We start from the raw sequence: 24,606 nt of genomic DNA on the forward strand, positions 1-24,606 counted from the left end.
GATGTTCAGCAATTCCAAAATTAATCTTTCGCCCGTTCTTAGATAATGACAAAAATTATCAGCTCGCAGCTCATTAAGTATTGGGTTGGTACATAAGTTCCAGTGTTTTCCATTAAGTTAAATAAACACAACAGATATACATTACAGAGACTTTAGTCGTCAATAGTATATTCTTTTTCACTATTTAAAGCAGTCTGCCAACGCTGGAGTAACTTCTCAATTCTGCTACTGTAGAAATCGCGTGATTTTGAGGCGAAGAACTTGTCGAGACAGGTTTCAAGCGGATTTTAATACGGAAAGGAAGTTCCTTGAAGGCTGTTCGATAGAGATCTGAAAAGATGAAGCTCTAAGGCCTCAAGATCAGCTCCCACATTAGGTTTTTCAATTCAGAAGAATGCGTGCGGGCATTATCGAGGAGTAGCATAGCCTTCACGCAGTCTTCCTGATCGTTTTTCTTGAACTCCGTCTTCAAGACGTCTCAGTTGTTGACTTCAAATGTCAGTAATGTTGATAATACCTCGGGGAGTCATTCGTAGTATATTAAATAGTCGCTGTTCCACCAGATGCACAACATTGTGTTTTGTGGATGAGCACAGGTGCTTCTACTGGAAGTTGCTGCATTGTTTTGGCTCAGCCTTTGCTTTCTTTTCCTTATGTTACCGTAAAGACACCACCTTTCGTCACCACTGACAATGCAGGATAGGAAAGAACGATGTTGCTCACGAGCAAACAGAGATGACGTGGGGCCAACCGCTGATTTTTGTGATTTTGGCTTAGAGCCCGCGACACCAATACAACCAATTTTCGAACCTTTCCCATTACATGTAAATGTCGCACGATGGTGGAATGATCGCAGATCATCACATTTGTCACTTCACGAGCACAAGGACGTGGATCATTGTGGATTAACGTGTTGAAACGATCTTCATCAAACCCACGAAGGTCTTCCTGAACGCGGGAGGGTTACTAATGTCAAAAACATCCTCCATAAAATGCGAAAACCATTTTCTTTCCGTGCCCTGTCCCCATACACGGTGCCGTTGTTTCTGGCTGTCTCCTCTGCTTTCACCCCTCTATTGAACTACGACAGAACAGTATGTCGGAAATCCTCCGATTTCTTCTCTTCGAATTCCAGTTTCTAGCATTCACAGCTACTCTCTCTATCTCTGAAGGACTAAACGACAATATGGAATAGCAACAGTGAATTACAAATAAAAAATGACAACGATTAATAAATCCATAGCAACCGGAATACCAACATACAGAACAAAAAGTGTACGAACGTATGAAACAATCTTGTAATAGAGCGTAGGTGCAATTCTAACTTTGCGTTAGCCAGTTCTTTGCCCGAAACTTTCTGTCTGCTGTTTTCGGCCTTGTTACCTCTAAAGTAGCCAAGGCAACCCCCGTTTTTTTTCCTGTGTAAACCGAGCGAGATCTCGTAGAAGAAAATCTCAGCGGACTTAAAGCAAACGAATCACATCACCTATTCACAGACTGTAAATGCTGTCGATCGAGATGCGAATAGGCTGCCACGAAATTGAGTGGTCGGTAGATAAACTGAGGTGTGTGCAGAGTCCTTAACAGAGAAATTCGGGTACATGTGCTAACCCTGAGATCAATCGGTGCCACACAGGAAGTCGAGGGCGCCACATCAAATCAATGATAAGCCTGGTCGCAACGGAAAAAGTGTCAGTACATAACTGAGTGGTCAAACTGGCTTCTTCTTGATGGTTGCAGACCACGGGCGAGTCACGGTCAGGAGGCGGGAGGAGTGTCCTGCGAGCGTGGCGCAGGGGACCCGCTGCCCGCTGAGACGCGCGGAGTCGACAGTCAGTGAGACAGCGGTCAGAAGCGCCAGCTGCGCTGCTCTCCAGTCGCCTCTGTGCCTCCAACCGCGCAGCACACACGCCGGCCGACATGGAGCACCCGCAGCCGGTGGAGCGCGCACTGGCCATGCCGACGCTGGCAACACTCACGGGAAGGCCCCGACTCGACATCGACTTCACGGACATCACGTACGCCGTCGGTGCCAGAGGTCAGTCTCCGCCCCGCTTCATTAACGTTTCTGCACTCGCCTTCGTCTAGGAATCTGCTGGGAAAATAAGCCCTTGCAATCCATCCTAGGATGTCGTCCAAATGCGTGTGACCAGTACCAAACAGGACTAACGGGGGATATTGAGCGTATACGAGAGAGGATAAACCGGAGATATTGAACGTATACGAGAAAGGCTTTCAAAACGCAGATGTGGCGATAGCAAGACATGCGTTTTTTGTAAAAATAGAAGTTAAAATCTGATGTAAATTAAAGGTCTTTCTTAAAAAAAAAAAAGTAAGTACTCCGCAAACAGCTATATTTTGAACAAATTTTGTTGGTGTACTAGAGGTTTCTTGGCTTGTAGTCACATTGTCGTGCACATATAAACAATAAAATATGGCGAAGAATGTAGAAGGCCCAATCTTCTTAGTTAAAACCGCAATGTTCGTAGGTTGGATATTCATGATGGCTCTGAGCACTATGGGACTTAACTTCTAAGATCATCAGTCCCCTAGAACTTAGAACTAATTAAACCTAACTAACCTAAGGGCATCACACACATCCATGCCCGAGGCACGATTCGAACCTGCGACCATAGCGGTTGGATATTCATGAACAACAACTTGAGTCAGAGGAAAATAACTGTATATGAAGGTTGGGCCTTCTATATTTTCTATGTTGTTTACCGTGTATTAATGTTTGTATGCACCTGATGATGTGGCTACAAACCACGAAACATTTAGTTTCTTAATAATATTGGTTCAGAATACAGCTGCTTACAGAGGCTTTGCTACAAAATGTACTAACACAGCTGCACATAAGACTTTACGTAGTGACACTTTCACCGACTTCCTGTCCTACTCTATTCGCATATGGAGTAAAGGTAAAAAGACTGGTTACATATCTCGGTACACACCCTAACTTCCTTTCTCATTATCACTGCGCGAGACACAAGATTGTTGCGGCAGAATAGGCCTGAACTCTTCCTCGAAAACTGTTTCTCTGAATTATCCCAACTGGTTTTTTGGGACCGATGACCTCACTGTTTGGTCCCCTCACCCCCCCCCCCCCCCCTCCCAACATACCAACCAACCGGTTTCTGCGAGAATAGTGTACCCTCTCTTCCAAAGCTCTGTTATTCTTTCGTATGGACTACACTGGCCTGTTACGATCCTAGCAGAGCGTCCCTTGCATGATTTCGGCGTCTACTAGCTAAGAGCAATAAATTCTGGAACAGTACGTACAAGTGACCTCACTAACATGTTGATGCTGATACCATTACAGATGCACCGCACTTTCCAGAATCCACCACCAACAATTCATTAGTCTATTCGTCTTCGTCACTACTGATTCCATGTGTTCATATAATTTCACATGGCTTTGTACATCGAAAGAAGACCTAAATTCTGTGTGAGGCAGCGATAACTTTGGCACTTTTTACTAATAACTTCAGTCTAGACCGCACTTTATTTTTCGTGTTTCACACATTACTAGTTTCGGCGTTATTATTTGACACAGTGTGTGGCGGTTCCGCTATTGTACTGACTGACAGGATGTACCACAGGTTGAAAATATCGCTACAGCTGTAAAATTACTTTATTAACACACGACCGGTTTCGCGCTCTTATACGCCCATCTTCAGGTGTAACTTGGTGCTGTGACCCCCGTGTCCCGAGGTGGACGTATACGAGGCGTGGTGTGCTACATAAGAACGCGCGGGGGTCACAGCACCAAGTTACACCTGAAGATGGGCATATAAGAGCCCGAAACCGGTCGTGTGATAATAAAAGAACTTTAAAACTGTACCGGTATTTTCAACTTATGATATAATGCTCAGTTGCACATCTTCCTCCAACAGGATTGTTTGTGATAGAATTTAGTTGTGAGGGCTCCAGTCATCATTTCCCCTGCGTGTCATAAGAGTATAGATTTTCTTTCCTTTCTGAACAAATAAATTATGCGTATATTCTGCAAAACATTTACGTTCACTGGACATTGTCGTAAACGCTAATTATCATTTGAAGAAATTCTTTTTAGCAGCAACTTTCATTATTAGCGTTGGTTCTGGCCTTCCGTCTTCATTCTGAAGACTTTTTTGATACAGCTCTCCACAAAAGTCTACCTTCTGCAACCCTTTTCATCTGCGCTTAACTACTGCAAGCTGCGTCCGTGCGAGCATCCTAACTGTGTTAAGGCTCTGTTCTCTCTCTCGTCAACTTTTATCTCTTCACCCCCCCCCCCTCGTCCAATTAGCAAATTAACTATTTTCGTAGAGTCGGTTACATAAAGCGCTCCCAGCCATTACGTCGCAATTACAAACCAGGTGATTGATTCAGCATAGTAACGCTCGACGTCACACAAGTTTGGTGACTTCGGAATACATCACTATACAGGGCGGAACAGTGTTATCCAATCCACCCTACAGCCCCGACCTAGCTCCCTCAGACTTCCACTTTTTGAGCCATTGAAGGATGACAATCGTAGAAGACATTTGGATGATAACGAAAAGATGATTTGGGCTACTTAGAAAGCTAGAAAGACTGCTACTGAAGGGGCATACACGACCTTGTCTCACTGGATAAGAGCGATAGAAAGGTAAGGAGATTAAATGGAAAATAGGATGTATAGGAGAAACATCGTTGTTTCTTTTGTGCACGTTTCAATAGACTATTGTTGAAGAAAAAAAATGTGGTGCGTTTTCTTTCTGGGCGACCATGATGTTACAGTGCTTTCACGAATAATGCAGTGTCAGGAAAGAAATTTTAGAAGATTTTCTGGTCTTATAGGGATAATTGATCCAGTACTAAGACATTTTTGTTACATGTTTCGAATAGCTAAGAAGCTGCCAAAGCTACTTTCGTAATCTAATGTTTTACTTAACACGGGACGACGAAACCGATGGTCTGTCTATGTCCTCTTCCCGGAAATGCTAAGAACATATGCCTGGACTGTTTGTAATAGCCGGCCGTTGTGGCCAAGCGGTTCTAGGCGCTTCAGTCTGGAACCGCGAGACTGCTATGGTCGCAGGTTCGAATACTGCCTAGGGCATGGATATTTGTGATGTCCTTAGGTAAGTTCTAGGGGACTGATGACCTCAGATGTTAAGTCCCATAGTGCTCAGAGCCATTTGAACCACTTTTTTGTTTGTAATATTTCTCACACCGTTCAGCCTGAGCGCCCTTGGAGTTGTGTTGATAGGATGTCTGAGATCAAATTGCAGTAATAAGATTACAGTAAAAGTAACAAGCGCAAATGAAATTCATGTATATAGAAAATATCGCTTGAACGAGTCCACTTATGACTATAATCGGAGCATCTGGTATATCTGTAAATGATTCAAGCTGGCATTTTTTTTTTAACAGAACACGTCCATCAGAATCCAGAAGCTAATGTTTAAGGCTATTAACATAGCAGACGTCGACTTCCAGTTGGTGACGTCATGACAGCGCCTCTTATTATACGGCTAACACTCTTCTCACAATCCCTTCTGCAAATGTGGCGTCATTTTGATCACACGTAATACAACAACCGCAGGGATTGCTGTCGACATTGTGACAAAGAAGAAAATGAATGTTACTGTTCCTCGTTTCTCTGGCAACAATTTAAACTGTCCTCTTAGGTTCCTGCCTAACCACACACTCGGAAATCGTCAAATATTTATTTAATTATTCTTCCTTTAATCAGTCAGAAATGTAAATGAGATCGAATATTTCAGAAGATCATTGTATTACATTTACCAGAAGGTCCCAGAATTTGTTTAAAACGCTAGGATGAAAAATAATATTAACTTGTAGCAGGATGCGAAACTACATCCTTTGACTCCGTAAAGCACGACCTTATCTATTACGGTCTTACGATTTTAGTCTCCTGTCTTGGTTATTATACAGGGTGAGTCACTATTGCAACCAAGAATAACTCCGAAAGTATGATAGGAGCTGAAAAGTTTGTGGGACAAATGATGCATCGGACAACGGGGTGTCAAGTGGTGTCGCGTCAGAGATATGAAAGGCCAACTCCGTTATTTTAAATGGGATGCTATAGTTTGGCACTCATTTTCTGATAGCGGCTATCGAGACGAACCCAATTACGTCTACCAGTAACGTCTTTGAAGGTCAACGAAGGTCACAAAGGTGGCATGAACGTCCATTTACAGAAGGATTTCGAACCGATAACCGTAGGTATCAGTGCAGTGCTGCATTTTCTTTTCATGGATTGAGTGGTATTCCTTATCACATTGGCCCTTATCGAAACACATGCTCTGACAATTCTGTCTCGCTTATCTTCAGGAGTAGTTGTAACGTCTTTAGAAAGAATGCCTTATACGAATCCCCACAAGGAAAAAATGCAGGGTGTAAAGTATGGCGAACGAGTCGGCCACCACACATCTCCTCCGCGTCCAATCCAACGATTTGGGGATTCTCTCTGCAGCTCATTCTAGCCATCAGCGAAAAATGTGCCGGACACCCATCGTGTTCATACCGCATTCTGGTCCATGTGGTGTCCTTCCTACCGTTAAGATGTCCTTCGATGAATTAGGGCCTCCAGAATCCCACACCATACATTCACCGACCACGGTTTTTGATGTGCAACTTGCCGCAGCCAACATGGATTTTCAGTTGCCCAATAATGCATATTATGCAAATTAACATTTACATGGTTCATGAATCTAGCCTCGTCAGTAAATAAAATCAAATTAATAAATGTGTCGTCTCTCTGAATCTGAAGTTGAGCCCATCGGCAGAATTCAATACGACGCATGCAGTCCGTACCAGTTAATTCTTGGTGGAGACTGATATGGTATTTATGGCGATGCAGAACACGAACTATACTACCGTGGTTCATGCCAGATTCCCTTGCGATTTGACGCGAACTAACACAATGATCTCGAACAACAAGTGGCAACAGTACCAATTTCCGTTTCCACGTTAGTAACTTTGCTTTGTCGGATATGTTTCCGATGCGTTAAAGATCCAGTTGTTCTAAATTTATGATACACATATTTAAATTTACGACGTGTAGGGTGAGTACGTTGAGGATATCTTTCAGCGTATAAGTCTCAGCTCTCACTGAATTTCGTTGGTATTCTCCATAAATGAGAAGCATATCGACTTGTTCTTCGAAGGAATACATCATTCACATTCGCTTGATTCAACGATATTAGTCTTGCTGTTCCTATTATGTTGTATTGCGAAAGCGTTTACATGTCAATGGCACTTTAGATGGATACGCCGTATTCGGCGAATATTTACTATTTTCACGATATACGAGAGAGAATTGTCAGAGCAAGTGCTTCGATAAGTGCCGAAGTGATAAGGAATGCCACTCAGTCCATGATACGAAGATTGCAACACTGCATTGATACCTTATGTAAATGGACGTTCCTGCCACCTTTGTGACCTTCGTTGACCTTCAAAGACCTTACTGTTAATATCATTGGATTCGTCTCGATAGCCGCTATCAGAAAATAAGTACCAAACTATAGCATCCCATTTAAAAATACGAAGTTGGCCTTCATATCTCTGACGCGACACCACTTAGCAACAAAAAACAACTTCATATTATGGCCCCCGTTGTCCCATGCAGCATTTGTCGCACAAACATTTCAGCTACTATCATAATGTTGAAGCTATTCTAGGGGGCACTAGTTAGCGACTCACCCTGTAAAATGTCTTCAAGGCTTGTATCGTTGATACGTTATTGATATTCAGGGATTGTCGATATTGCGTGTGAGGTCAAAATGACGTTACGTTTGCAGAAAGTCCTGAGATGGGTGTTTCCTGGTACGATTATTACACCTCCATGGAGATTACATCTCTTCGCCTGAAATAATTTCACTGGGATTGCCTTCATTTTGGCTCGCTGAATGTTCACACTTAAGTTTCAGAGTTTAGGCCTCTAAGTTACTGTTACCGCAGTAGACTGCTAGAGAAGCGGAACAAAATGGCAAATGGTTCAAATGGGTCTAAGCACTATGCGACTTAACATCTGAGGTCATCAGTCCCCTAGACTTAGAACTACTTAAACCTAACTAACCTAAGGACATCACACACATCTATGCCCGAGGCAGGATTCGAACCTGCGACCGTAGCAGCAGCGCGGCTCCGGACTGAAGCGCCTAGAACCACTCGGCCACAACGGCTGGCGAACAAAATGACACACTACGCCGATAGTGTAGTATCATCCGGTAATTGTAACTGAAGGGAACAACGCTACATCAAACCATGACCAGTTGGTACAAATATGTGGCAATAATGCACTGTCACGTCTTACCCTTTACACTTCCAATTCTTCTTGCATTTTTAATTTTTTCATTGGTAGTTTGTCCTTTAAACTAACTTCGTACTTCATATCCAGTAATAATTTGGTAGAGCCTCCGTGAGCGAACTGTAAATACGACAGGTGGTATTCCTGACATGGAATGTAAGAGGATCCAGAGCAGCTTATTCGTCACAGTTTGCTGCCATACATATTAATGCAGTCGTCTGAAGACAGACAACGATGTCATAACCTTGTTTTGAGCGGGACGGTAGGGTACCGTGTGCGGCGTGTTGGAAAAAGTGTGAGCCAAGGTCGGTGCACACGGGCGGGCCAGCGTTTGCTAACAGAAGCGCTGTCGCAGCCGACGGCCTTCCAACGACGGCATCGTTTTGATAGTGTTACCCGAACAAATTTTTGTGCAACGCGGCACTAACAACAGTAGAGCTGTAGATTAACGTATTAACTATTCTTAGGACAAGAAACAGAGTTAAATGGTAATAACGAAAAAGAAATATCGTTTTAAATCTGGCGTTGTTTACGCGCTACCGACAAAGATAAAATATTGCCGAACGACTTTGCCATGTCGCACGTGCCGGGAGGAAAATACGAAATTAAATAGCTCCATAAATACAGTAATGGAAAACCCCAGATGGAACACACATAATACAGAAGCAAGAATTTGTTGTAGGTCGCTAAGCAAAAAACAAGACTGAAAACATTGCGAAGCATTGTCATCATCTTTCACGCATTATGAGATTTTTGGAGAACGAAAATCTATATAAAAATTTGACAGCGTCCCGTACTGCTGTTGTTGAAACAAACATCACCTTACCGGGTGTCGGATCAGATTTGCGACTGGATAAAAGGCTTCCTTACAGATAGAAATGAACGTGTCGCTGTTATCGGAACGAAATACATATGTTACAATAATTTTTGGAATACCCCAAGAAAGTGTGATAGAACATTACTGCTTACAAAATATAGAAGGGGTCTAGTAGAACGCGTCTGAAGCTCTTAAAGACCGTTCGCCAATTGTGAGGTTGCCTATTAGGAGAATGACTTACAGAGGATTAATGACTGGTGGAGGCCCCAAAAATAAATGTAACACATTCCTCATACGTAGCAAAAGAAAATAGTTCAAAAGGCTCTGAGTACTAAGGGACTTAACATCTGAGGTCATCAGTCCCCTAGAACTTAGAACTACTTAAACCTAAGTAACCTAACGGTATCACACACATCCATGCCCGAGGCAGGACTCGAACTTTCGACCGTAGTGGTTGCGAGTTTCCAGACTGAAGCGCCTAGGACCGCACGGCCACCCCGGCCAGCATAGCAAGAAATTTACTACTACACATTTGATAACAACATACTGGAAACAGCATCCACCGTATAACGTCTAGGGTCTAGGAGCAACTATCCAGAGCGACCTTAAGTCTAATGGCCACATAAAACAAATACTAGGAAAATCAGATGTCAGACAGATTCACATGAAGAATCTTAAGGAAAATTAACGCATCCACGAAGAAAATGGCTTATAAGGCACTTATTCGACCGGGTCTTGAGTACTGATCATCAATCTGGGACCCTTGACAGGGAGGGACACCTAGACTGAGAGAGAAAATCCAACGAAGAGCGGCGACTTTCGTCACTGATCATTTAGTCGGCACGAGAACGTTACGTAGATGATTAACAGACTCTACTGGCAGACGTCACGAGACAGGCGTGTGCTTCACGGAGAGGTTTACTACTGAAATTTCGAATAAGCACTTTCCGGGAAGAATTTGATAATGTACTACTTCGTTCCACATACATCTCGCAAACGACGACGTTGAGAAAATTCGAGAAATTGGAGCTAACACAGAGGCTCGCATAGAATCATTGTTCCCTTGTTCCCACAAGCCATTCGCGAAAGTAATAGGAGAAGTGGGATGGGGTGGTGGTTATCAATGGTAGCAGACGTACCCTCAGCCACTCGCCATTAGGTGGCTTGCGGATTATAATGTAGACATAGATGTCTTCTGAGTGCACCAATACAAAATACACACACACACACACACACACACACACACACACACACACACACAAGCGAGCCCATTATGTCGATCGCCACCGGCCGCTGTGGCGGAGCTCTTCTAGGCGCTTCGGTCTGGAACCAAGCGACCACTCCGGTCGCCAGGCTCGAATCCTGCCGTGGGCATGGATGCGTGTGCTGTCCTTAGGTTGGTTAGGTTAAGTAGTTCTAAGTTCTAGGGGACTGATGACCTCAGAAGTTAAGTCCCATAGTGCTCAGAGGCATTTGAACCATTTATGTCAATCTCCACATTGCGTACGTGCTTGTCGACCAGCCAACGCATGAATTATACGGTGACTTATTCGTATCAGTTACTAATTGTAGCTTCAGTACATAATATAGCTATCCAAGTTAATAGAGAAGAGAGAAAAGCTAATGTCATGTAAGGCACCAGGAGCACAAGACTGCCTCATCATTGGCAGCTTCATGAAAAAACCATTAGAAGGGAAACTTCCGGGCAGATGAAAATTGTGTGCTAGAGGACTCGAACCTGAAACCTCCGTCTTTCACAGTCATGTGCTCCACAGATCTTTTTTACGGTTGAGCTATCCAAGGAGGTCTCACGAGCTGTCTTCATAGCATTACTTCCACCAGCACCGCTCAGTTTCTCCCTTCTGCTCCATACCGTGCGAGATTAGCACTCCCTGAAGAAAGGAAGTTATTTAAGTGATCTTTAATACGATTGTAAGGTTAGAGAGATACATTGGCAAAAGTAAAATTTTGAGAATAGGATAGTTAATTTGGTACTTTCCTGCAAATGGCAAAAGTCTCATTTTCGAATCCTTGTCCGGCAAACAGATTTAGCCTTCCAGGAAATTTCAGTCTTCACACATTTTGCTCCACAGAATGGTTCAAATGGCTCTGAGCACTATGGGACTTAACTTCTAAGGTCATCAGTCCCCTAGAACTTAGAACTACTTACAACTAACTAACCTAAGAACATCACACACATCCATGCCCGACGCAGGATTCGAACCTGCGACCGTAGCGGTCGCGTGGTTCCAGACTGTAGTGCCTACAACCACCTTGGTCACCCCGGCCGGCTTTCCTCCACAGTGATAATTCATTCTGGAAATTAAAACTGTGAGTCTGTAAATATGTAACTCAACAAATTACGAGTAAAAAGGTAAATTCGTCTGTGTTCAGCCATTTCCGTGATTTCGATTGATACTACTTACACATGGACAAAATAATCAAGACTTTTGGTCTGAAGAGATTTCTACGTACACTGCGTGTTTCACAATTCGTATTACAGGCCTATAGGCCTTATAGAGGGTATTTTCTGGATGAAGTTTTGATAAGGAGCTCATTTCCGAAAATGTATCGTTTGAATCTTAGGTAATATTGAAAGTCGGATCACTTTCAAATCTCCCACATCTCATTACACACACAAAATGAGAAGAGGGCACCGTCGTCCGTGACGAAATTAAGACAATGTATATACATGGTGAAATGATCCTTTTCCCAAAATTATGTGAAAAACTACTCTTGCAGTTTTGTATTCAAATTACGTGCTCTTCTTGCATCACTGATCGCTAATGTAGCAAAATTTTAGAGTTCAAGGAAAGAAATCATTTACTAAAAAGTGTCGATGAATGAAAATATAAAGACAGATGTACTCGTCCTTTTGTTTATGCTCGTGGATTTTCCTTTCTTTTTACTTACAAGTAATTTTTTCACTTTCTTCACACTACATCTTTTCACATTTTAACTCTAAGTAACTAAAAATATGCCATTCAGCTTTCTACCACTATAAAGAGCTTTTTACTCGCACCTTCATGAAACAAGACATTCTGTAGGCTCGCTAAAACGGACCAATACACATACTGACTGCCGACTATTGACTGATCATTTGGCGCGTATGCAGCTCTATCTATTTAAACGCCAACTTACGGTACGTTCTACAAGCTGTATTCTTCGCATTAATGATTATGACGACATCCGGTATTCCTATTATTAACAATTTTATGTAAACTTATTTTCACGCTTGAAAAAACAAAGCAATAAAATAATGCTGAACGCTATTTTATGAAGTTGCAAAACCGAAATTTTGGAATTTTAAAATACTCCACTTTTAAAGGACAGGACGTCCTAGGCCTTAGCAAACTGTTACATTATTTGCGAAAAAGTTAAGTGTATTTTGAGACGATAATACTTCTGTTTAGTGGACAATAAATTTCCATAAAACACTACATAAATTAGATTTAGAAGAATGTTCGAATCATATGACATTTCTTATAAATTACGTTAAGTGTAATCGAAACTACACTCCTGGAAATGGAAAAAAGAACACATTGACACCGGTGTGTCAGACCCACCATACTTGCGCCGGACACTGCGAGAGGGCTGTACAAGCAATGATCACACGCACGGCACAGCGGACACACCAGGCACCGCGGTGTTGGCCGTCGAATGGCGCTAGCTGCGCAGCATTTGTGCACCGCCGCCGTCAGTGTCAGCCAGTTTGCCGTGGCATACGGAGCTCCATCGCAGTCTTTAACACTGGTAGCATGCCGCGACAGCGTGGACGTGAACCGTATGTGCAGTTGACGGACTTTGAGCGAGGGCGTATAGTGGGCATGCGGGAGGCCGGGTGGACGTACCGCCGAATTGCTCAACACGTGGGGCGTGAGGTCTCCACAGTACATCGATGTTGTCGCCAGGGGTCGGCGGAAGATGCACGTGCCCTCGACCTGGGACCGGACCGCAGCGAAGCACGGATGCACGCCAAGACCGTAGGATCCTACGCAGTGCGGTAGGGGACCGCACCGCCACTTCCCAGCAAATTAGGGACACTGTTGCTCCTGGGATATCGGCGAGGACCATTCACAACCGTCTCCATGAAGCTGGGCTACGGTCCCGCACACCGTTAGGCCGTCTTCCGCTCACGCCCCAACAACGTGCAGCCCGCCTCCAGTGGTGTCGCGACAGGCGTGAATGGAGGGACGAATGGAGACGTGTCGTCTTCAGCGATGAGAGTCGCTTCTGCCTTGGTGCCAATGATGGTCGTATGCGTGTTTCGCGCCGTGCAGGTGAGCGCCACAATCAGGACTGCATACGACCGAGGCACACAAGGCCAACACACGGCATCATGGTATGGGGAGCGATCTCCTACACTGGCCGTACACCTCTGGTGATCGTCGAGGGGACGCTGAATAGTGCACGGTACATCCAAACCGTCATCGAACCCATCGTCCTACCATTCCTAGACCGGCAAGGGAACTTGCTGTTCCAACAGGACAATGCACGTCCGCATGTATCCCGTGCCACCCAACGTGCTCTAGAAGGTGTAAGTCAACTACCCTGGCCAGCAAGATCTCCGGATCTGTCCCCCATTGAGTAGGTTTGGGACTGGATGAAGCGTCGTCTCACGCGGTCTGCACGTCCAGCACGAACGCTGGTCCAACTGATGCGCCAGGTGGAAATGGCATGGCAAGCCGTTCCACAGGACTACATCCAGCATCTCTACGATCGTCTCCATGGGAGAATGGCAGCCTGCATTGCTGCGAAAGGTGGATATACACTGTACTAGTGCCGAAATTGTGCATGCTCTGTTGTCTGTGTCTATGTGCCTGTGGTTCTGTCAGTGTGATCATGTGATGTATCTGACCCCAGGAATGTGTCAATAAAGTTTCCCCTTCCTGGGACAATGAATTCACGGTGTTCTTATTTCAATTTCCAGGAGTGTAATTTTTACAACCAAAACCTTTTGCATTGATACTTACAAATAAATTTTGGATATGTTGCGAAATAATTTCGAAAAATATAGTGTTTTCATCAATATTTCAGGACGACTTGTTACTCCAGTAGACAAAAATTCTGTATTTTATAGGTGCAGTTAGAACTAACGCCGCAGAAAAAAGAATAGGATCGCCGTATTTAGTATAATGATTGTAGTATCGCTTGACATAGCAATACCACTATATTGGTTTATTATAATGGGCTAGTGTGAACAAACTTGAAAAGGTAATCGCAAAATTCGTACATATAATGATTCGTTTGCTTCACAAGAGGAACGGGCCGGAGGAGCGCGCGCACACACACACACACACACACACACAAATATATATATATATATATATATATATATATATATATATATATATATATATCAAAAAGTCAGTATAAATTTGAAAACTTAATAAACCACCAGACGCGTGGAAGGTCTCTTTCGCGCGTCGTTTGGTGATGATCGTATGCTCAGCCGCCACTTTTGTCATGCTTAGCCTCCCAGGTCCCCAGACCTCAGTCTGTCCGATTATTGGCTTTGGGATTACCTGAAGTCGCAAGTGTATCGTGATCGACCGACATCTCTAGGGATGCTGAAAGTCAACATCCGACACCAATGCCTCACCATAACTCCGGACATGCTTTACAGTGCTGTTCCCAACATTATTCCTCGACTACAGCTATTGTTGAAGAATGATATTGGACATGTTGAGCATTTCCTGTAAAGAACATTATCTTTGCTTTGTCCTACTTTGTAATGCTAATTATTACTATTCTGATCAGATGAAGCGCCATCTGTCGGACATTTTTCGAACTTTTGTATTTTTTTGGCTCTAATAAAACCCCATGTCATTCCAAGCATGTGAGTCAATTTGTACCTCTCTATCTGCATCATTCCGTGATTTATTCTGTTTTCAAATTTATACCAACTTTTTGATCACCTGGTATATAATGTTGTTACCAAAAATCTAGAAAGAACTTGATGGAATTATTTTGCATTTTTACACGAAGCACTAATAAACATTGAGACTGACAAAGGTGTAATTTTTTTTCAAACAACAATGCTCAGGCTTTGTTAAAATACTCTGACAATGGAAATGCTGGGTTGTAAAAAATGTGCGATTTCGTTTTCTTTCTATCAGCCACTGTCAACAAAGACAGCAAGGCTTCTAAACGATTTGACAGATTGTTTCTCTCATACGCAGATTTTCCTTATTACAAAAACTGTGTACACAATAATGTGATAGCCGGCCGCGGTGGTCTCGCGGTTCTAGGCGCTCAGTCCGGAACCGCGTGACTGCTACGGTCGCAGGTTCGAATCCTGCCTCGGGCATGGATGTGTGTGATGTCCTTAGGTTAGTTAGGTTTAAGTAGTTCTAAGTTCTAGGGGACTGATGACCACAGATGTTAAGTCCCATAGTCCTCAGAGCCATTTGAACCAATAATGTGATTTTTCTTCCTTGGGGTCTGTTTTACAGAAAACATGGAAGTTACGTTTATGGCTTATCGTCTTATGAATACAATACTACTACGGAATCTGAATCACCCGAAACTTTGTAATCCTACATATTCTCAGATTAAAGCTATCCAAAATACCGTCATTAAAGTCACTACACTGACAGATCCAGCAACTGGAGTGTGTGTGTCTCACGTCCCGTGTACCAATGATCCAAACCTACTTACCCATTACTTTTAAACGACTTCTTTTGAAACAAAGGTGGCGTTCGCAATAGCAATAAACAAGGCTGGAGTGTGTGTGTCTCACGTCCCGTGTACCAATGATCCAAACCTACTTACCCATTACTTTTAAACGACTTCTTTTGGAACAAAGGTGGCGTTCGCAATAGCAATAAACAAGGCTTTAGGTCATAGAGGGGAGTAAGAGGATAGGAGGGAAGGAAGAGATGGACAGGGAGAGTAGAAAGAGATATATATATATATATATATATATATATATATATATATATATATATATATATATATATATGTATATATATATATATATGTATATATATATATATATATATATTGGGGGGGGGGATTACAAATATCCAATAAAAGCCTACATGCTTTTCAAGAAGCAGCAATTAAGGTAATCATTGTTCTTGCATTCCATATGTGCGTGGGGGTGGGTAAAAACCTTAACAGGTATTGTAGTACAATGGAAGATGGCTCTGCTACGCTCTTCAGTGACTGGCACCGTAAATGCAGGTGTCGAGTTGCAGCGAGGCGTGTTAAGCACTGGAGCTCACGTTAATAATTCACTGTCGTTGCGGCCTTGACGCACGACTGCCACCTTGACTATATATAAGGCGCTGCCTGACGCAGTCTTACTACACGAGGGTCTCGCAATGCATCAGGCAGGTCACGGCCTTTAGCGGACTGCGTAGAACACTGAAGCCATTAGTAACGGAACGAAGAAATAAGCACGTCGTGCACGCTGGATAAAGCTTTACAGGCCTTGCAGTTTTAAAGCATTATGAAAGACGGAAGTTCAAATATTGATAACATTACATTGACGCCCATCACATACTCAAATCTGTTAAGTCTCTATTAAATGGTACTGGATGATAGAACTGATGTATTTGTTTTGCTTATAGAACGCCATTTTTCCTGTCAGAAAGGTCACAGTTCGTAGTAATAGACGGAAATTCATAGAGTAAAACAGAAGTAGTATCCAGCGTTCCCCAAGGAAGTGTTATAGGCCATCTATTGTTCCTGATCTATATTAACGACATAGGAGACAATCTGAGTAGCCGTCTTAGATTGTTTGCATATGATGCTGTCATTTATCGTCTTGTAAAGTCATCAGATGATCAAGACGACTTGCAAATTTTTTCAGATAAGATATCTGTATGGTGCGAAAAGTGGCAATTGACCCTGAATAAAGAAAAGTGAGAAGTTATTCACATGAGTACTAAAAGAAATCAGTTAAATTTCGATTACGCGATAAGTCACACAAATCTGAGGGCTGTAAGTTCAATTAAATACTTAGGGATTACAATTAGGAATAACCTAAATTGGAACGATCACATAGATAATGTTGTGGATAGAGCAAGCCAAAGACTGCGATTCATTGGCAGGACACTTAGAAGGTACAACAGATCTACTAAAGAGACTGCTTACACCACGCTTGTCCACCCTCTTCTGGAGTGCTGCTGTCCCGTGTGGTATCCGCATCAGGTGGGACTGACGACATCGAAAAAGTACAAAGAAGGGCAGCTAGTTTTGTATTATCACGAAATAAGAGAGATAGTGTCACGGACATGATACGCGAATTGGAGTGGCAATCATTAAAACAAAGACGTTTTTCGCTGCGACAGGATCTTCTCATGAAATTTTAATCACCATTTTTCTCCTCCGATTGCGAAAACATACTGTTTGCACCCACCTACATAGGGAGAAATGATCATCACGATAAAATGAGGACTCGTATGGAAAAATTTAAGTGCTCTTTTTTCCCGCGTGCCGTTAGAGTGTGTAACGGTAGAGAGACAGCCTGAAGGTGGTTCATTGAACCCTCTGCGAGGCACTTTATTGTGAACAGCAGAGTAATCACGTAGACGTAGATGTAGATTTCATTGTTATGATAAAAATAACATTAATAAATATACGGCGGCGACTATAGGGAACAGACGTCTTCCAAAATCTGTTACATTATAACAGAAGAGGTTGAGAGTGTGTTCGATGCTTCGCCGAGCTAATTCTGTTGTGACCTGTAACTCTGTTAGCCAGTAAAGCGAACTAAAGACAGCGCTATCGTGTTGGCACCCGAAAAATGAGGAGGAAGTGATAGTACATACTGGAAACGCTCCGCCAGCCAGCGTGACCTGTCACTAATTCTTTTTCAGCCAGCACAGCCAGCAGCACACTCACATAAACTAAGATATAATATTGCAGATCCGTCTAAGCAAGGTATCGTCTTGACAGAATAAAGGCAATCTTTGAACTGCAACCGTTTATCACAAATCTGAAAAACGGAACAAATTATCAATGAGAGAAGAATTTGTAATTGCGCTGTTACATGGATAAAAAATAGAAATGCAAATAATATTTAATAGCAGCAAGATTTATATTTTTCTCTTTACCCTAATATGGTCTGAACTGAACTGAATATTGTGCGATCTATTTACTAATTTCGATCTGTGTATTCAGACCTTTCTTTGTTAGTCTATAGTAATAAAATATCTTTTCACTACTTATACACACATCAAAAAAGTTTTGCCTCACCTCAGTTCCGTGATTTCCGGAACCTGTAAAGAAAACTGGAATAGAGACCAACAAAAACACTATTTCCGATCCTTTTATTGGTCATGAAGCAACACACTGCAAAAAAATTGTTCGAATGGCTCTGAGCACTATGAGAATTAACTTCTGAGGTCATCAGTCCCCTAGGACTTAGAACTACTTAAACCTAACCAACCTAAGGACATCACACGCATCCATACCCGAGGCAGGATTCGAACCTGCGACCGTAGCGGTCGCGCGGTTCCAGACTGCAGCGCCTAGAACCGCTCGGCCACTCAGGCCGGCAACACACTGCATGTTGGACCATCATACAGCGAGACCTTCAGAGGTGGTGGTCCAGATTTATGTACACACTGTTACCTCTGATACCCAGTAGCACGTCCTCTTGCATTGATGCACGTCTGTATTCGTCGTGGCATACTGTCCACAAGTTCATCAAGGCACTGTTGGTCCAGATTGTCACACTCCTCAACGGCGATTCGGCGTAGGTCCCTCAGAGTGGTTGGTGGGTCACGTCGTCCATAAACAGACCTTTTCAATCTGTCCCAGACATGTCCGATAGGGTTCATGTCTGGAGAACATGCTGTCCACTCTAGTCGAGCGATGTCGTTATGCTGAAGGAAGTCATTCACAAGATGTGCACACTGTGGCGCTAATTGTCGTCCATGAAGACGAATGTCTCACCGATATGCTGCCGATATGGTTGCATTATCGGTCGGAGGACAGCATTCACGTATCGTATATCCGTTACGGAGCCTTCCAAGACAAGCAGCGGCGTACGTCGGCCCCACATAATGCCACCCCAAAACATCAGGGAACCTCGACACTGATGCACTCGCTGGACAGTGTGTCTAAGGCGTTCAGCCTGACCAGGTTGCCTCCTAACACTTCTCCGACTATTGTCTGGTTGAAGGCATACGCGACACCCATGAGTGAAGAAAACGTGATGCCAATCCTGAGGCCGGCCGGTGTGGCCAGTTGAACCATTTGAACCAATCCTGAGCTTTCCTTTCGGCATGTTGTTGGTTCCATTTGTGCCGCGCTGCATGGTGTCATGTTTGCAAAGATGGACCTCGCCATGGTCGTCGGGAGTGAAGTCACGCGTTGTTCAGCTTATTTCGCACAATTTGAGTCATAACACTGTCATGTGGCTGCACAAAAAGCAATATTGAGCAAGTTAGCGTTGCTGTCAGGCATCCTCCGAGCCATAATTTGTAGCTAGCGGTCGTCCACTGCAGTATTAGCGCTTGGGCATCCTGAGCGAGACATGTCATCGACATTTCCTGTCTCTCTGTGCCTCCTCAACATCACTTGGGTTCACTCCGAGACGCCTCGAAACCTCCCTTGTTGAGAGCCCTTCCTGGCACAAAGTAACAATGCGGTCGCGATCGTACTGCGGTATTGACCTCCGGGCATGGTTGAACTACAGACAACACGAGTCGTGTAGCTCCTTCCTGGGGGAATTACTAGAATTAATTGGCTGTCCGACCCCTCCGTCTAATAGGCACTGCTCATGCACGGTTGTTTGCATCTTTGGGCGGGTTTACTGACACCTCTGAACAGTCAAAGGGACTGTGTCTGTGATACGGTATCCACAGTCAAAGTCTATCTTCAGGAGTTCTTGGAACCGGGGTGAGGCAAAACTTTTTTTTTTATGTGTGTGTATATTAGTTATCTCTTTCGTTGTTGGAAATGCAGCTCTGGGATGCTTCCTCAGACTACGTTCCACCAACACGAGGCAACATATGGGGCAACAATATCACTCCAGCTAGCTCGATCAGCTGTTTGGTTTCGAGGATCCACCCAGTTAATGTCCGTGCACTGGAGATCCTTAACAGATGTTACATTCATCTTCCTGTATGTCCATCCGTTGATTTCCACAAGCGCTTATTCGACGATCCTTCCGCCTTTCATACGTAGAATACGCCTCTCAAGCTTCTGTCTTCTTTCAGCAACTATTCTTTGGAGTTTACGCAGAGCTCTTGCGTTACTCTTGGTTTAACCAATATCAGACTTTAAAAATGTACATGCGTGAAACAATATGCTGAAACATAATAAGCAGATTTAGCGAATGCAATTTCTGGGCAAAAGTATTTTTCTGAAGACAGATACACAGGTTTTTTGTTAGGCTCCCTCTCATTGACAGTTCAGCACCTAATACATAACTGTGAGTTGTATTGTGTGCAGAGTGGACCAATGCAGCTGTTGATTTTCCTCTTTTTACGCAGTGTGACACCAGAAGTTAATTCATGATTAAATTCACTTTGATCAGTGTTCCAAATGCAGCGTGGCTATGTTTGGAAACACAGGATTTTCTGTTTTACGTCTTCGACAAAACAGGCTCCAGACTGGAGAATATCTTTGTTTCCTGTACATCTCTGGCTGCCATGGAAGCAGTGATGTGTCTCCGGCACATTCTGTGTTCTTTCTTGAGACATGCTGTGGAAGCTGCAGATCATTTTCGCGTCCTTTGAGACATACTATGAAAGCTACGGAATATTTTCGATTGCTTTTTCCGTGGCGCCAAACTTCCAGGTGCAGTAATTGACACATTTTCCTTTATTTCTTGTTGCATCAGATTGGGACAGAATGTTTTATTTTATCTCCTGTTATTTGGTTGCCTTGTTTTCTTGAGGCGGTGTTCATTATGCCTTTTTTCTCAACATAATCAAATATTAGTCAGATGTTCGATGTGATTTTATAGATGGGATTCTCTTCAATAACGAGTTGCAGGGTGCAACCATATGTGTAAGTGTATCACAATGGTCAAAAATGCTTTCAAGGCATACTTCCAAAAACTTTGTTAAAATACTAATAATATTGGACTTATTTTCTATTAGAGGGTCATAGACACAAGAAATGTTTAGCTCCTTTTTGAAGATTGTTTCCGCTACTGCCACTAGCAGTGCAATCTTAAACACTATTATTCGCCTTACCGTCTATAAAGTTGTTCTCTTCATCCAGACGCCTATTCGATGTAACTTGAGTTGAGTAGTCAAATGAATATTAGCGTTTATCAGATCCGCCAAAAGTTAACTTAAATGCCACAATATTTAAAACTTTTCAAACAGTAATGGTTTCGTCTATTTTTGGTGTATATGTGTGACATTGCTGACACGCGAAAACTAAATACGTCGACTACGAGCCGAGGTAACAGACTGGAGTGTTAACCCCTCTCGCCCCCTCTTCCTCCAATACTGCAAGCACTCATGTGTACAAACCCAGAGCAACACAACCGCACGCCGTCGCAGGCGTGGGTAGAAGCGTGGGAAGGGCCTGTGTACAAATATTTAAATACAAATTCCTATTCGAACCGAGAAACGTCCCTTGTCAGTGCCAGAAGGGGTGACGTCACGTTACAGCATGTACAGTCGAAAACAAAGCTCGGTCCCTTCTGTGAGTAGATTGTAATTTGGCTTCCATCATTCCAGCGCTCGACGCTGGTTTCTTGTTTATCACGGACAGAGCGCTACAAAACATGTTTCCGCCATTATTTGCATACTAGCAAACTTTCAAAGAGAAACGGCATAATTTTACTGCGAAATATACAGAGTGCTGCAGCACTTTAATACATGAAAACAGACTGCCACTGCTTGAGTGTGCTGCTTTCTTTCCCAGCAGTGTATGAAAAACCAATTATGTAGAATTTTTATTACATGAGTTTCGTATTAAATTTATTGGGAGTTAAATGCTATTGCGAAAAATTTTCCTTCGTGAAGTGAGCATATCGCAACAATTATTTCTGACCACTGTTTCTATGGCGAAATTATAGATCCTAACAAATTCGTATGCACCTGCTGCCTATTTAGTATGAAATCAATTGCATTTTCTCTCCTTTTTCATGTATTTAGAAAAGAACGTAGAGAAAGCGGGTACCAGATATTATCATCATAAAAACACATAAAAAGTAAAGAAAAATATCGAAAGGAAAACAAAATTCGCTTTAGACTGGTATCGAACACATCCCTGACAAATTTTGTGTTGTCGACAAGTAGTTTTTGACCGTTGTGGCTTCCCAATTAAAATGCAAACTTTGTATCTTAATGGATCTCCACACCTTTTTTCTATAACATCGGAAAGATTCTACGAAGCAACCTTTAAGGGCGTAACATGTGCAGAGCGTGATGAAGTAGTGTCAAAGTAACAGTGCTACAAAAGGCATGTGCTGCCGCCAAGAGAGATTGTCCTACAAAAAACACAGGACTCAGGTACAGTTTGTGGTGTTACCTGTGGCACTGCACTTCTTGTCCTGTGTTCTGCTGTTAAGGCGATGGGTAACTTTCTCTTGAAACTATTCATACTTTCCCATTACTATTAAAATCGGTTCACTTCTGTGAACGATGTCTACCACTATTTCAAAATGATGCGACGTTTGTATGTAAGATTTTGTTTACAAATGAAGCCTCATTTTCAAACCACTGGCAAATCAGTCATAGAAATATGCCCAGAAAACATAAAAAGCATCGTGTACTGACCAGACTTAACAATTCTGGATGAAAAACTGAAACAATAGGCGTAGAGGGAAACACTGACTCTGTCCTTAAACTGTAACTCGATCCACAGGCCCAGAGGCCCAGGTATCGACTGACTGTCATGTCATTGTCCACCAATGGCGTCATTGGATACAGGATGAAGAGTTCAGCATACCGATATCCCAGCCATTGTCAGTTCCCATCGCCTGTTGACGCTGCTACTAACAAGCAGCTCCTCATTTATCAACATGAGGCTGAGAGCACCACATACCAGTCCTGCCGCCAGCGAAAAATCCCTGGTGGAGCACGTGCATACTAATGTGACCAATAGAGGTGCAATTGGCAGGGCACATGTGGGGACAGTGGCAGCGGTGGGGGTTCCAGGCAGGCAGTGCAGGGGAAATGCTGGAGCGCCCGGGGAAGGACTGTTCTAAACTGAAGCCTATGCTCCCATTCTTTGTATGTATTATCTGCAGCCGCTCCAAGCCCATACTTGCATGGTGACCATCAAAAAAATCTGTCACCTCTGCTTTGGTTGGTAGCTAAAAACATTTCCATTGAAAATGTCGTTTATTTTCGCATGGCTTTTTAGCCACTTGTAAGTCTCAGAGGAGCGCCGTGACTGGCAGAATTGGCATGTTAAAATTTGCTTCTTTTGCCGAAACACAGCCGATTTTACACAATGTCACCTGAGATGCAATTGCGAGAGAAGTCTGATACCGTGGTTTATTAAGTTCATTGAGGAACTAGGGAAAAGTAAGGCCAATAGCTTAGGAAAAAGCATATCCTCAGTCTAACGTCTTCACGTATGCTGTTCCAAAGCCCACAGCATTTCTAATTATACCAGCAATAGATGGCCCTTAAAAATTACACGTTTTCATAGGAAATGTCTGTATTTGGTAGAATAAGTTAGATAACGGAGCTTGTCATAATAATCATAATATTCTCCTCTTATCCTGTTAAGACAATTCAAACCTGCGTCCGGCCATCCTGATTTAGGTTTTCTGTGATTTCCCTGTATCGTTTCAGGCAAATGCCAGGATGTTTCCTTTGATAGGGCATGGCCGTCTTCCTTCCAAATCTGTACTCAATCCGATGCGACTGATGACCAAGCTGTTCGGTCCTCTCCCCCCAACAAAGCAGTCATCTTAGCCTGCTATAATTTTGCCAAAATCTCATCTAGATATCCCAAAACATTTATGAAATATAAGGAAATTTTATAGTATTTGATTCTGGATTTATCGCTGGCAGGTGCGGTCGCAATAGAGTGTGCTACATCAGGTCAGTTTTTTTCGAGGCTGGTGGCACACCTCCACCCATGTCCAATGAAAAAGTCTCAGCTGAACTATACAACATATTACGTAATATGCACCAAACCCAAACTCATAGCAACCTCTATTTTACATTGCAAACTTTTTCGAATTTCCTCCAGTGTCTTATTTAAGTGCAAATGTCACAGTAACCATGACTATTAGCGACATAATGAGCAGTTCATCTAAAACTGATATACGAAGCCATAAGTAACTCAAAAATGAAATATTTTAGCGCATAGTTTCTGCAAAAGCATCTGAGAAAGATTTCAGGGCCTGCACCTCGTATGTCATTGTAACGCGCCGCCGACCAGCGGAAAGTGGGCCAACAATGGCGGCCTGCCCTTCAAAACAAACGAATGAACTCGTCCAGCGCTTGGGAAAAGGCTGATCACTGCACATCGACCACCGTATCCTGCGAGGACTGTAGTAGGAATCGAAACAGTCAGTGGGGCTGACCACTCATCTATGTAGGTATGG

General features: G+C 43.1%; 1 protein-coding gene across 2 annotated transcripts in view; it reads left to right on the forward strand.

The window, feature by feature from the left end:
• Positions 1-1,740: 1,740 nt before the first annotated feature.
• The window catches only part of LOC126278971 (ATP-binding cassette sub-family G member 1-like), a 294,595-nt gene continuing 271,729 nt past the window's right edge, over positions 1,741-24,606 (forward strand). The window contains exon 1 of one of the 2 annotated variants that reach the window (XM_049979266.1): positions 1,741-2,038. In XM_049979266.1, the coding sequence (XP_049835223.1) occupies positions 1,921-2,038 (118 nt within the window). In that variant the 5' untranslated portion in view covers positions 1,741-1,920. The remainder of the gene's footprint in view (positions 2,039-24,606) is intronic. The other variant, XM_049979265.1, reaches the window with a different exon arrangement.

Source organism: Schistocerca gregaria, chromosome 6 (genome assembly GCF_023897955.1).
Source record: "Schistocerca gregaria isolate iqSchGreg1 chromosome 6, iqSchGreg1.2, whole genome shotgun sequence".
NCBI classification, from domain to species: domain Eukaryota; kingdom Metazoa; phylum Arthropoda; class Insecta; order Orthoptera; family Acrididae; genus Schistocerca; species Schistocerca gregaria.